Genomic DNA, 14,085 nt, shown 5'->3' on the forward strand with positions numbered 1-14,085 from the left:
AGAACCTGCAGCTCCAAGGTCTAGTAACCCACTTTTTAAGGGAACAGAAGGAAAAGCATTGGCCAGAGCTGTGAGTAACTCCATGGCTGCTTCCTACTCAGAGCAGAGGTCCTGAGACTGGGGAGTGGCAGAGGCTCTGCCTCCCCCCATGCCCAAAGCAATAACAAACTTAAGGAGTCACTCAATCACAGTTTCCTCAAGGGAGGTGTGACCACCAGGGGACACGGCACCAGGGCAGTACCCCTGTACAGTCCATCCCCCATCTCTCCCACTGTCTGTGTGGTGCTGCAGATCTGCCAGCATCACAATGCCAGCTCCTGGCTTCACTGTCATAGTTTGGACTCTGTAAGCTGGACCCAGGAGCTGGGATGGTGCTGTCCATGAAGCTTTGTGGGTGTCTGTGAAGGGCACTGTGCCCCACCTTCCCTCTCCCAGTGCTACTCCTGACAGTAGCTACAGTGAGATGCCTGCCACAGACATCTGAGGATGAAGCTTCTTTAGGGAGAAGGAGCTGTTGGACAGTAAAATTTGTCTCAGGTTGTCATAGGCAGGAGAAAAAAAAGAAATGCATATTCCTTATATAGATTGTATGAGAAGGAGTGGGAAGGGGAAACTGGGTGTTATTGTTAAGACTTGTGATCAACAGACCTTGTTTGATTTCTCTGTGATATTTTAAGAAGGTCCTTTAGGCAATGTGTGTACAACCTAAAGCTATCAGCTGAGGCAATTTGCCACTTTCCCACCTATTCAAGGTGCTAATTATTCAAGCAAGATAGCAATGTGAGCAAGTGCTTGTGATTTCAATTATCTACTTGTTTTTAATAACTTTTTTATGCAGTTTGTTTGCTTGTTTGAGGACAAGCTGGAAATACAGCTGCACACCAGATGTGCTCAGCTCACTCATAACAGAATGTGTTTGTGTCCCCAGGAGGTGCTCCCTGGGTCACCTCTCCAGCTTGCACAGCAGTGACACGGCATCCCTGCCTGGATTTGAGAACCTCACCATGGGATACAACAAATACCTCCGGCCCTGCTTTGGGGGTATGTTGTGTCCACACACGTGAGCGTTTCAAGAACAGTCTGTCTGCAAGGCTTGTGTGTGGGGGATGCTTTAAGTTTGCTGCAGTTTGAAAGGCTGTGTTTCTCTTAAATTTGGTGTTGGCCAGGGCTGCCCTCCTTCCTGTGCATCCACTGTTGTTTTGAATGGCTGGTGGATGCACGTGTGGGTCTTCAGAACGTGTCCATCCATGAGGCGAGAGCAAGGAATTTATAAACTCTCTATGAAAAACTTGCCTAAGTAACTAAATTCTGCTCTAATTGTACAAGCTTTGTTTAGAGCCTGAGAGTTTGATTTTCTGCTTTACTTTTGTTCATGTACAGCTACTTAGTAGATTACAGCTATAGAGGAACAAAGCCAGGAATTCTTGCCAGGAATATTGACTTTTGGCATGTGTTTCTGTGGTCAGCAACTGGAATGGGCTTCAAAAGTCTGAATAGATGGATGACATGAATGACACTTACTTAAAGAAAAAAGTCTTTTGCAAATGAAATATATTTTGGAACTGCTTAAAACAAATAAACAAACAAACAAACAAAGTGACAACCACCTGGGAAGCAATTTAGAAATTGTGTTCCCAAGTGTGATTTAGATGATGGAAAGAAGTTTTAGCAATGTCGTGAGGAAAGGCATCGCAGTGTTGGGGATGCCTTGGAACTCCCTGCTCGGAACCGCAGGTTCCTCCGGGCGCTCTGGCAAACCAGGCACACTCCACGGGGCAGTTCGTGCCTGTGGGCACGACCCGGTACATCTCTGCGGATCCCGGGCCATTCCTGGTGGTTCCCGGGCCGTTCCCGGCAGTTCCAGGGACATTCCCGGGACATTCCCGTCCGTTCCCCGCCGCTCCCGGCGGAGCCTGGGCTGTTCCCGGGCCATTCCCGGTCATTCCCGCCGGATCCCGGGCCATTCCGGGTAATTCCCGGCCACTCCCTGTGGATCCCGGGCCATTCCCGGCCAGTTCCCTGGTCATTCCCGGCCGCTCCCGGTGGTGCCGCCCTCTCGCGGTGGATCTCCTCCATCGGTGTCGGCTCAGATGCAGGACCCGAGCGCTGAAATTCGGTTTGCAAATAGAACAGTCTCTCGGAGGCAAAAGAGAGACAGAGGCTGCTGCACTGTGGTTTTCAGCCCGCGCCTGTTCTCGGGAGCCCGTGAATTCCCCGCACGCCCCCGATCCCAGGGATCGCTCGGGAGCGCCGGAGCCTGAGAAATGCCCTGTGCGAGGTACCGGCCCCATGGGCTGGCAGGCAAGGGACAGAGTGGCCCTGCCCACCCACCGCAAATGCCACTGAAATGCTGCTAATTCCAACTGCACCAGGCAGAGCTCCAGCTCCCCAGCAGTGGCTGCTGTATTTTGGATCAGGTCACTTATGAGCCTGATGCTCCGTGAAGGACCTTGTGGGTTTGGAGGCAAGATGGGAGGCTGGGGCAGGGCCCACCCCGCACAGCATCCTGAGCCACATTCCCGACCCCTTCTCTCTTCCCTTCCCTCTGCTGAAGCATTTCTTTCCCACCACAGGGGAACCTGTTCAGATTGTGGTGAGTCTGGACATTGCAAGCATTTCCAGTATATCCGAGAGCGACATGGTAAGGGAAAGAATTTTTATTTTATGAGTTAAGAGTGGGATCTGCCTGAAAGAATTTGCATGTATTCCTGTATGTTCAGCACAGAAATGGTGGCAGTGAAGCTCCTTTGCTATTCTGTGGCTATTGACCACTTTCAGAGGTCTGAAAACTGGGCTCGTTTCTGGCTGCAGACTGTAGTAATGTGGGCTTGCAAGTAAATAGAAGTGACTCCAAAGGTCCTACTGGTCAAAAATTCAGGACCTCCTGGAAATCAGGCCCCTTGAAAATGGAAAAAATCAATCTTGTTTGGCATTTTCTCTTCCTTATCTTTCCTCCATGTAGAAGGACAGGGTTTTGGAGGGACAGGGATGGGCTCTGTTGGATGTGCTGGCACTACCTGAAATCCCAGACAGGGTTTCTTCTCAAGGAGGAGAAGTAAGGCTTTGAGCTGTGACACAGTCTGAGGCTCAAAGGACTGGCCATCCCAAGAAAAGAAAAAAAAAACCTAAAACCCAACAGTTTTTAAATATACAGAAAATATCTTCCCACCACTGGTGAGTCTGGCTCATTCCACTTCTGATAACAGCTGGATTTCAAATACTGATCATTGAAAGCTCCTGTTTCAGGCTGACCAAAACTATAGGTAACTTGAGTAAATTCAGAAAATAATTTCAGTCCAAACAGTCAGAAGTTCAGTGAGGAAAAATTTCAACACTTCATTTCTGCATTTTCAAGACTACCACCACTAATTACGTTTTTCTACCCTCTCCCAACGAATTGAACAAGTTCACTAAATAACTTATTTTGCCTTTGCTAAAGCAATTCAATTTGGGGAAAGAGCAGAACCAACAAATCAATTATTCACAAACCTTTAACTTAATTGAAATGCCTTGTAAAATAGTTCCTGTTCTGAAGTTTTTCTTGTGATCCATCTAAATTTCTATGACCATATGGAAAATATTGAAGAGGCTCACTCTGTGCCTTGCTATAAGCTGGAAAATCAACCAGGATTCTTCACTCTTCTCACTACTATAACTCACTGTATTGAAAGCCATAACAATGCATTCTTTAACTTCTTTTTTCTCCATCACAGGCCAAGAGTAAAATTTTAAAAGTTGCTAAAGCTAACACTGATAACCCTTTAGAGCATTTTACAAATTAGAGGTGGAATTAAGCACAGCTGCTTGGTCTTCCACAGCCAGGCAGCAGTTCTGTGGTGAAACAGAGAATTCAGGCTGGTAGCACAAGTCCTAGTGTCAGTCAAACTGAGAAAAATGTTTTGAAATAAAAGGCATTACTGGTTGCATTTACTTGGACTGTAAGGAAGGAAGTTAAATAGTCCAACAGTGCCTGTGTGTGTCCAGAAGTCTCAGCAAAGCATTGGCTTCAGAACTGAGTGGATGCTGCTTATTCTTCTCTGTTGAGGCACTGTGAGAATGCTCCAGTCACTGCAGGTCGATTTTGACAGGCTAAACACAGGTTAATCTCAGTGTCCTTAAATTCAAAACTCAAAAGAGAAGGTACTAGTTTTGGGTTTCTTCATTTGTTTGGAGATTTTTTAAGACATCAATGAAATAAGGTGGGATTCACTCACCTTCCTCCAGTGCCAATGTCTCTTTGATGATCATATTTATAGTGTGTGTGGAATTTCCCAGCTCTAGACAATGATTGATCTGTAATGTCAATGATTTGCTGGGTGGCCTCAACTGTATGTTTCCCATCTGCTTTCATATATGCAAAAATTAACACAGAAATATCAGTCACAATAATTGCTCATTTAAATAAAAAAACCCCAACACTATAAGTATAATCTTTAACCCTCAAACACTAAAGAGGGTAAACTAACACTAAAGGTAAACTGGCAGGAGAAATGAACCCAGCTCAGGAGAGATTATAAATCAGAGTTACAACTTAATAACAATATTACAGTAAATGCAATGACACAAAGAGAAATTGGTTTTAACCCACAAAACCCAGTAGTATAACCCAGCCCCCTGGGGCACAAACACAGTGGAGTTTGTTGGCCTCTGTGCTGAGCCCTACATGTTTTCCCTGAGTCCAGAGCAAAAGGAAAGGAAAAACCTGTTGGTGCACATGATGGTCACTATCTGGTCAAGAGTGGTGGTCGCAGTCCTGTCAAGGTTCTGCTCCTCCTCTGGATCCAACAAAAAGGTCCAGAAGTCCCCAAACCCCAAGATTATATCCCCTCAGGTCCAGGTGGGAATGCCCAGTAGCTCCCCCAGGGCAGGGAGTTCTACAATGGGTGATCCGAGTCTGTGAGTTATGGGGTATTTTGGAATTGTTGCTGGCCCATGAGCAGACATGACCCCTCAGGTGGGTGTGGAGATGCCAATGACTTCCTGGAGAGCAGTTATCACAGATCCTTTCTCACAGGCTTCTTTAACACCCAGCTTATATCCTGAGGGATCAGGTGTGCCCTGGGCCACTGCTGCAAATGGCCCATTGTTAACAGTTCATGGGAAATGAATAGAGGGCGTAGAATACACAGCTTTGGTCACCCCCATACAGTGATAAACTGGTCCCACCTGCTGAACTGGGACAACACCTTAGAGTATAGTATATTAAAATGTTACAGAATAAATAAACCTATGATGAAAATAAAGCTTGAAGCATGGCCAGGACAGGTTAAACGAATGTGTGTTCTGTCCCTTGTCACACGTGGCTGTGTTGTGCAGGTGTCTGGACATGCAAGCCACAGGCTCTCCTCTCTTCCCAGGATTACACAGCCACCATATCCCTGCGGCAGCGCTGGGCAGACCCCCGGCTGGTGTTCCACGGCAACAAGAGCTTCACGCTGGATGCTCGCCTGGTGGCGCTTCTGTGGGTGCCAGACACCTACATCGTGGACTCAAAGAAGTCCTTCCTGCACGACGTCACTGTGGGCAACCGCCTCATCAGGCTCTTCTCTAATGGCACCATCCTGTATGCCTTAAGGTAGGTCAGCCTTTGGCTTTACTGCTCGTGAGTCAGAACAGGCTTCCAGAATTCTGCTGGACAGCAGCAGATGCCACCTGCCATGGGCAATGAGTTTAGGGTCAGTGAGCTGTGACCACACTCTTCCAATCTATTTCGCCCTGGAAATGCCAGTAGAGGATCAGGATTTCTCATCAGGGTATGTGCTGAGTCCTGAGCATGGTGCCCACTCACAAAGCTTACAAGTTTAGATGTCACCCAATAAAAGTCGAGTCAGGTGGAGGCAGGGGAGGGATGGAAGGAGGACATCATAACAGTAAAAGTCTAACTGATAGTGGAAGACTATTTGCTTATCCAGTGCCATGTAGCAATGACTTCTGGTTTTTACCAAAACCTGTATGGTACCTGTCTGTGTATTGCAGGAATGTGCCCCACAGTTGTGTTAGAAATTCCTACAGTGCTCTCTCTCCTTAGCTCACAGTAACTGGGTCCCAGTTACCTCAGCTGCAAAGTAAAACTCATTTACCTCTCCATCAGAGCAAGCCAAAGTATATGTGCAGTTAGTTAATGTGCCTCATGTCACAAAGTGGTGACTTCTTCAGATGTGCAAACTGTAGCCTTGAAAAAAATGTGAATCCACACTATAACTCCCAACAAAGCAAAGCACAATTCCTCCTTGGGTTACATTGTCATCAGGATGGCTGCAGAGAGCACATATTCTTAAGGAGGTTTCTCAGTTCACAGGTCAGAATAACTGATAGAGCAGAATCTTTGTGATCTGTGTAAAGGAGCTATTTCATGACATGTTTTTATTGCAACTTTCGGAGTTCTTTCTCTTCCTACAGAATCACTACTACTGTTGCCTGTAACATGGACCTGTCAAAATATCCTATGGACACACAAACATGCAGACTGCAGCTAGAAAGCTGTAAGTGTAACATTCTAGAAAACTCTGAATTTGTTTATTCATAAATAACTGCACATGTTGAATATTTGGATTCAGCACAGTGGTTTTCTGGGGTAGTCTTTTAGTCCTGAAAATACCAATGCCCAAAAGAAAACAACTCATTCTTCAAATATTTGTGTCAAAATCCACAATCCTGAGAATTTCTGTCACTGTGCAGACTGTGCAAAAAGAGTGGTAATAATGAAGATTTTTATTAAAGTGCAGATAGTTTAATTTTGCACAGAAAGGATGAAGTAATATTGGCTGGTTTTTCAAATTTCCTTTTCAACATAAAGCTTCTTCAAAACTAACTTGTGGGGTAAGTGCATGGGATGGAGGACAGCAAGGAGCAACTTCTCACATTTTTGGCTGTCTACTCCCCTTGACAACAGAAGAGGCACAAGAAAGTCTGGGAAGTCTCAAGAAAAGGAATTACCAGTGAGTTCTGCTCCCAGTGAGGTTAAAAGCTCATCTCTGGCAATGCTGGCTGAGAAAGACTCCAGAAAAATTTAGTCCACTCCAGGGTTGTTCCCCCAGAGCTCAGCCAGTGCAGTGCTGCTGCTCTGTGCCTGTGAAGCTCCACAATGAGCAGCTTCATCTCCTGCTTCATGGCACAAACCCAAGCATCTCTGCACTGAAAAGACCAGATTTTTAACTTCTAGGGTTGCAGCATGAAGCACCTAGGGAAGCACATATTATTTTCACATTAAAATCATATTAGTTCACCATAGTTAATTTTATTACAAAGCACAGCTCTTGAAATAATAATGATTGGCCTCTTCTGCTAAAGCGGAGCTTGTTTGGGCCTGGTTTATAAGTGATTGGGTCTTACATCATGTTCAGTTGCTGTGTAATTCCAATGAAATTGCATAGACATTGCCCACTGGAGATTTCATTAGGATAAGTGCCCAGAAATAATGCTATTTAAATACACGCCAGACGAATTAACAACAATCTATCATTTATTATAAAATTTTCCTGAGTAACCACCATTTATAAAACCACTTAGAAACTTTGAAAACTCACATGCTTAGGATTCTACTCAGGGATTCATACTCTGGACACCTAATTTAGAAGTTCATCACGCTCAAGCTCTGGTAATTTGTGTCTAATAAGAAGACACAATTAGATGAAAATAGAGATGCAACTGCATCTGATTCCTCCTACCAGGACAGACAGGTTATTACCAGAATCACAGCGTCCCTGCACGTGGTCTCAAAGAAGGGCTCTTAAGAAAAGAACTAAATCAGTGAGACTGATGGGCTTGTTTCCTAAATTAAGTGACATTTTTAAAGGGAATGGCATGCTGGCGACTCAGTACGAGCTTTATCCCTTAGACTGGTATCCCTCGGTCCAACCTGAAGTTATACCATCACTTACATTCCTGGAAGCACATACTCAGATGGCATATGGAGTCCTCCTGCCTTGGAGGCAGGAATTTGGTGCTACCTAAATGTAGTGTGCATTTATTTGTCCTCAGTAACTTAATGCCTTTGGGGATAGGAGGAATGATTTGTAGAAAAAGTTGAGTTTATGAGCAAGTTTTCTGGACGGTGTCCAGCCAGTCAGGGGGATGTAGTTCATGGCCATGTAGCAGTCTCAGATTCTCAGCTCTAAGCTCTTGACTAACTGAAAATGCATTTTCTGGTATTTTTAAGCACTTGAATAGATGATTCAGTGAAATGTGCCTCTGCTCTTTGGTAAGGGGCTCAGTGGAATCTGTATTCTGTAGGTTTAACCACTGTGTTTCTCCTGCTCTCAGACTGAAGAGTCTCTGAGGATTAATCACTGCAGTATTTTATCCTGCTGCATGTAATCAAGCTGTGTATTTCTTTAACTCAGAAATACTCCATGTAAATAACTGAAATAGACTCCCTGAAGGCTTGCATGTTGTGTGTCATTCCCAGAGACACGTGTTCCTGTTGAAATGTTATCAGCAGACAAAGTGCAGCAATGAAAGCAGAGCCAACATCCACCCATGGTCCGACATAGCTCAGAGGGCCTTTTTCCTGCCATGCCTGGACTGCGGTTCTGCTCCCCCTCAGGAGGCAGAGCAGGGCAGCAGCCAGGCTTTCACTGCTGAGCCAGTCCCACAGGTCTGTGTTCTCCTTAGGGGGCTATGATGAGAATGACATCATCTTCACATGGCTGAGAGGAAATGACTCTGTGCACGGCATAGAGAAGCTGCGGCTCTCCCAGTACACGGTGGAACGCTACTACACCCTGGTCTCCAGGTCACAGCAGGAGACAGGTGAGGCTGTGAGAGAAAAGCAAGGAAAGTCTGGAGTATTCCCCATCCCGTCTCCACACATACCTGAAGAAACTCTCTCCCTTCTTTTCAAGTGTGCAGTCTATAAATACTGTGGAGAGGAATGTTTACAGTAAATGGAAGTAAAATTAATTTTTAAAATATACTTTTGTTTGTAAATTACGATTCTATCATGATGGAATAACTTCCCTTTGTACATAAGAATTCAATGTCTTTTTCATTATCTGTGTAAATACTCTTCTCTCCAAATCACAGACACTATGAAAGGGGGTGAAACTTCCTTAGAATAACCAGGTTTTAAAATAACAATGTTTTGTTGTTTTGTTGTGTACAAAGCCCAAGAACAACACGGACTTTGTTTCTACATTTCAAAGGGAACTATTGTTTAAACAGCAGAACTATATCCGGGAAACACTACTGAACCAGCCTCAAAACTCTTATGTCAGTATTTACATCAAAATGAGTTTAAAAAAATTGACTGATTTTTTTGAGCACAAAGGGATAGTGTTACCAAAGATCACAAGTTACTAAGGAAAACAGGGGATCTAATTCCTTGTGATGATAAAGTACTGGAATGCTTTAGGACGTGTGCCAGAGCCTGCTGAAGTTGAGAGACAAATCTTTTGCCTGTTTCTCAGCCATCCAATAAGGCTGAACTTGGCAATGCCCCTTCAGAGTGAGTGTTTGGAAAAGTACATGTGCCAAGTGTGAGGGAACAGGTGACAGCACCATCCCTGCTCTGCTCCAAGTTAAAGTGTAACCTGTTCCCACTGTGGCTGAAGCCCAGGATCCCCTTTGCAAACCCTGCATTGTTTGGATGCCTCTGGCCCATCAGGGCTGTGTGTCCTCTCCTGTGGGATGTGATAGGTCAGCACACCCTCTGAGGTGCAAGCAGTGCTCCTCCCACAATCCGGGTGCAACTCTGCCGAGGTCCCCCAGCTGAAGGGGTGGTGCTGGGCCCTTCTAGTTTCACTTCAGGTGTTCTTGGGAGTCTCCCTGTTCACCAAGTTTCCTCCTTTCATGATCAGGCAGCTATTCACGTCTGATACTACAGTTTGAGCTGAGAAGAAATGTGCTTTACTTCATTTTGGAGACCTACGTGCCCTCCACTTTGCTTGTCATGTTGTCCTGGGTTTCTTTTTGGATCACACTGGACTCAGTGCCTGCAAGAACCTGCATTGGTGAGTTATTGCCCAAGGAACGGAGAAGACTTAGGCAGACAGGGCAGCCTCTGAAGGTTGGGTGGATAGTCCTTTTCCTGAGCTCTCTGCTCAGGGATAAATGACCTGCTCACCTTGTGCTGTTGCCTGGGGCAGAGCTGGGGTAGCACAGAGGATGTCCTCTGGCCCACCTGCACGTGGTCCCAGGAGATTCACAGCAGAGAGTAGAGGACAGAGCACACATTCTTTGTGGTGTGCTGTGGAGGGAGCGGGATGCAGCAATTTTTTACTGAAAGTCAGAAAAAGAAGAGAGTAAGAAGACTGTAACGAATAATTTAATGTATCATTTGAGTCAAGTTGTCAACAGCAGGGAGAGCCCGTGTGAAGGTGGTAGCTAGTGCTACAAAACATTTCAGTTGCTGTGATGGATGATTTGCATTTGGTAAGAAGTGATGTGAGCAACAGAATGTACAGAAGGATAGGACAGGACTTTTCCAAAGGGTCCACAAGAGAAGGTCTCTCTTTTTCTGCCTTCCAAGGAGTTACAACGGTGCTTTCCATGACAACTCTGATGATCGGCTCACGAAGTTCACTTTCGAAAACCAACTGTTTCATTAAGGCCATTGATGTTTATCTTGGCATCTGCTTCAGCTTCATCTTTGGTGCCCTTGTGGAATATGCAGTGGCTCACTACAGCTCATCACAAAAATGTGCAGCTAAAGTACCTCCAGAGGTAAGGTCTGATAAGCCCAGAGATCTTGGATTGGCAGCAATTAGTTCTCCATTAACTGAGTAAGACAAATGGTCTTCCTGCCACTGACATATTAACAATGGCTTGTCCTAAATGGCACTAAATCTTTATTTTTGTGTACAACAAACACGTGAGTAGCTCTAGAGCACTGTGACTCTGACAGACTTTGGGCAGCAGCCTCAGCTGGCGATCACATTGGGTTCATTCAGGAAGGCACTTTGGCTGCCACTGGAATTGGATCTGTGGCCCTGAAATGAGCTCATGTGAGCATGAAGCACCTCTGCTCCTTTCAAAATACAGCCAAAGAAGGGCCAGTACAACACCCCTCTTTGCCTCCTATGCAGTAACTCTGATTAGGAAGGTACTTGGCTCTTTTTCCATAAAGGAAAGCTGCTTACTCCCCTCCCAGGAGACATTCCCAAACATCAGCCCCACCATGTTCTGTGTGGATTGCGAGAGTGAATTGTTCAAGTGCTCTGCTTTAGTGTGAGAAATGAAAATAGTCAGATATGACTATAGTCCAGTGGTGATGAAGGGCCCAAATCCTGTCACAGAGAAAAGAGGTTTCCCACCTCAAAGCTGAGTTCTCCAGCTATGAAGTTACTGTTTAAACATGAAGAGATGGGGGTTCAGGAGGAGATGGATGTTGGGTTGCTCAGTGACAGAGCGAGACTTATTCAAGATCTAAAAATACCTCTAGAAATACAGTCGTGGAAACACAGGCATCTCTGGGACCTCAGGCCCTCCTAAAAACAGGTAGCCGCTGAAAGGGGTGTTTGAGTATTGGGATGAACACATATGAAGCTGTTCTCTTTTATTCTTATGGTCTTCTTCCTTTGCAGGAGAAGACAGACCCTAAAACTAACTGTACACTCTTGTTTCCTAGGGGCCAGCAAATGAACTCACTAAAGAGATGGAAGAAGTCAACATCACTAACATCCTCAACAATTCCATCACCAGCTATAAACAGAAAATCAGCTTCACAAGCATTGAAATTTCGAGTGATAACGTTAACTGCAGTGATTTGACTATGAAAAGCCATGACAAAATCAAGTATGTCCTGAGAAACAAAATGCACAGGATCATTGGTTATTTCACAATTCAGAACCCTGGCAATGTGGACCACTACTCCAAGTTGCTTTTCCCTTTGTTTTTCATGCTGGTCAATGTGTTTTATTGGGCTTATTACTTATATTTTTAGTAGAAATCGGTTGCTTCATTCTTCTACTTCAGCAGGAGAGGAATTGTGCCAGTGGGCATCCAGGTACCCAATGTCAGTGAATTCAATGGGGACAAATCATTTGTGTTTCCTGAGGTACCCAGCAGAAGAGTGTGTGAGGTGTGCAAGCTGCAAAGCCTTGGTGTGTCAGTATCAGGAGCCTGTCCAGCTGAGTGGCTGTGCTGGGCTCCTCTGCTCGTTCCAGCACCTCCCCTGGCAGGAGATGGGTGTGCAGGGCTGCATGGGGCAGGTCACAGAGCACCACAGGTGGCAAACTACTTTGGTAGCCTGGTGCAGGCTGGAACCTTCAAATTTAGGTCTCCAAGAAGATGTATAGGATTATAGCTGTTACTCTTTGTTTGCCAGAGATAACAGAGGGACTGTGATTGCTGCCTCAATGGCCTCTGTGTTCCAGTGAAAGAACCCAAAGGCAGCAGCACTGTGTGTGCACAGGGACGTTACTGTGCGTGGTGCTGCTTTGTCCCGGGGCCATGCAGTGCCAGGCCGGGGATTCGGGTGCTGCTGGCTGTGCTGTGCCTCACTGCTTTGAACACCCCTCACTCACTGAGGTAATCCTCACTTACTGAAGTTCTCCATCTCCCAGACAGACAGCGGACTTGCTGTTTGTATGAGCACAATTTTTTCAGACATTTGGGAACACAAAATAGAGGCAGCAAAATCATTTGGTAACCCATCTCTTCTACTCTTCCTGCTGTGCTGCAGTTGAACAGATTCTACCACCTTCCAGGCCTTCCTCACAAATTATTTTCCATCCTGGAGAAAGCTTCCTTCAGCTTTCACTGCTATAAGCAGCTCTTGTTTCTTGCCCGCCGTAGGCACGAGTGGCCCATTTGTCATCCCCTCTTTTATGTGGTTCTGCAGCTGTGGCAAGTCAGCAGTGCTGCTGGGTGAAAAACATCCATGGGCTGAGGGAGGGTAGTCTAAATCACCTTTTCAATCTCTATTTTAGGCCGAAAAGTGTTACTTCTTTGCAGAAATTCAGATTGGAAGTGAGCTCTGGAAACTGCCCAAAGTCAGCTTTGTTTATCCTGCAATCAGCAGGACCCAGTGCTTTCTTTTCAGGATAAATTCAATATGGCACACACACAGTGACATGCCATTTGGTACTGTGTAGCTTAAGGCTACTAGAAGTCTTTATTTCCTGGTTATAAAATGAACATTTTATGGCAGATTCCCCCCCACCCCCCCAGCCTGTTTTGGTCTATGTTATTTTCATAACTGGGAGGGGGCAATCCCACAGTTATGTGGGCAGAACTGGAATTGCCTGCAGTGGCCACCACTCAGCACAGCTCTGGCTCAGTGAGGCCTCTCAACATGCTTGTATTACAGTCTCAGCACACACTGTTTGCTTAGTGTAGGAATCTCCTATTGGGGTTTCCTGTACAAAGTGGGCAGAGCATACAAAACTATAGATTTTTACTTTAATAACTTTTTATTGAACCACTTCACTGTGCTATATTGTGAGGGATCTAAACCACATATTCATAAATCATGGTTTTTACAAAAAGCAGCATGAGGAGACAAAGGGGAACAGACTGACAATGGCAAGTAAATAAACACAAACTCCAATAATGAAATGTTGTCTTGTATATACTGGCATTTAAAGTCCATTCCATAAAATGTAATAAAGTGAATTTTTGTGATATGAACACAACCCCCCAGAGAGATCCTCTATTAAAAAAAATCATTACCTTCTTTCTATATCGGTGTCTTTCTTTAAACCCAACTAAAACACCCTAATGTGCTCTACACCAGCTGGCAAATATTGTTAACAAAAGGAATTCCATTGAACAAAGCCCTCTGAGATTGTGGAGTCCAACTGCTCCCCCAGCACTGCCAAGGCCACCACTGGCCCATGTCCCCAAGGGCCACATCCACATGGCTTTTAAATCCCTGCTGGGATGGGGACTCCACCTCTGCCCTGGGTGGTCTGTTCCAACACCACCACCTTTTCATTGAAGAACTTTTCCGCAATATCCAATCCAAACTTTCTGTGGCTCAACTTGAGGCTGTTTCCTCTTGTCCTGTCCCTTGTTCCCTGGGAGCAGAGCCCGACCCACACCTGCCTCCCCCCTCCATCAGGGAGAGCAAGAAGGTCCCCCCAAGCCTCCTTTTCTCCAGGCTAAGCCCCCCCAACTCCTTCAGCCCCTCCTCCTTAAACTTGT

At 45.5% G+C, this 14,085-nt stretch overlaps 1 protein-coding gene across 2 annotated transcripts in view; it reads left to right on the top strand.

Moving 5' to 3' along the window:
- The window catches only part of GABRP (gamma-aminobutyric acid type A receptor subunit pi), a 28,286-nt gene extending 14,682 nt beyond the window's left edge, over positions 1–13,604 (top strand). For both annotated transcript variants that reach the window (XM_071570110.1, XM_071570111.1), the window contains 8 exons: positions 929–1,041; positions 2,574–2,641; positions 5,358–5,575; positions 6,400–6,482; positions 8,614–8,751; positions 9,798–9,950; positions 10,469–10,662; positions 11,567–13,604. In XM_071570110.1, the coding sequence (XP_071426211.1) occupies positions 929–1,041; positions 2,574–2,641; positions 5,358–5,575; positions 6,400–6,482; positions 8,614–8,751; positions 9,798–9,950; positions 10,469–10,662; positions 11,567–11,881 (1,282 nt within the window). In that variant the 3' untranslated portion in view covers positions 11,882–13,604. The remainder of the gene's footprint in view (positions 1–928; positions 1,042–2,573; positions 2,642–5,357; positions 5,576–6,399; positions 6,483–8,613; positions 8,752–9,797; positions 9,951–10,468; positions 10,663–11,566) is intronic.
- The last annotated feature ends 481 nt before the right edge of the window (positions 13,605–14,085 follow it).

Source organism: Pithys albifrons, chromosome 15 (genome assembly GCF_047495875.1).
Source record: "Pithys albifrons albifrons isolate INPA30051 chromosome 15, PitAlb_v1, whole genome shotgun sequence".
Taxonomy (NCBI): Eukaryota; Metazoa; Chordata; class Aves; order Passeriformes; family Thamnophilidae; genus Pithys; species Pithys albifrons.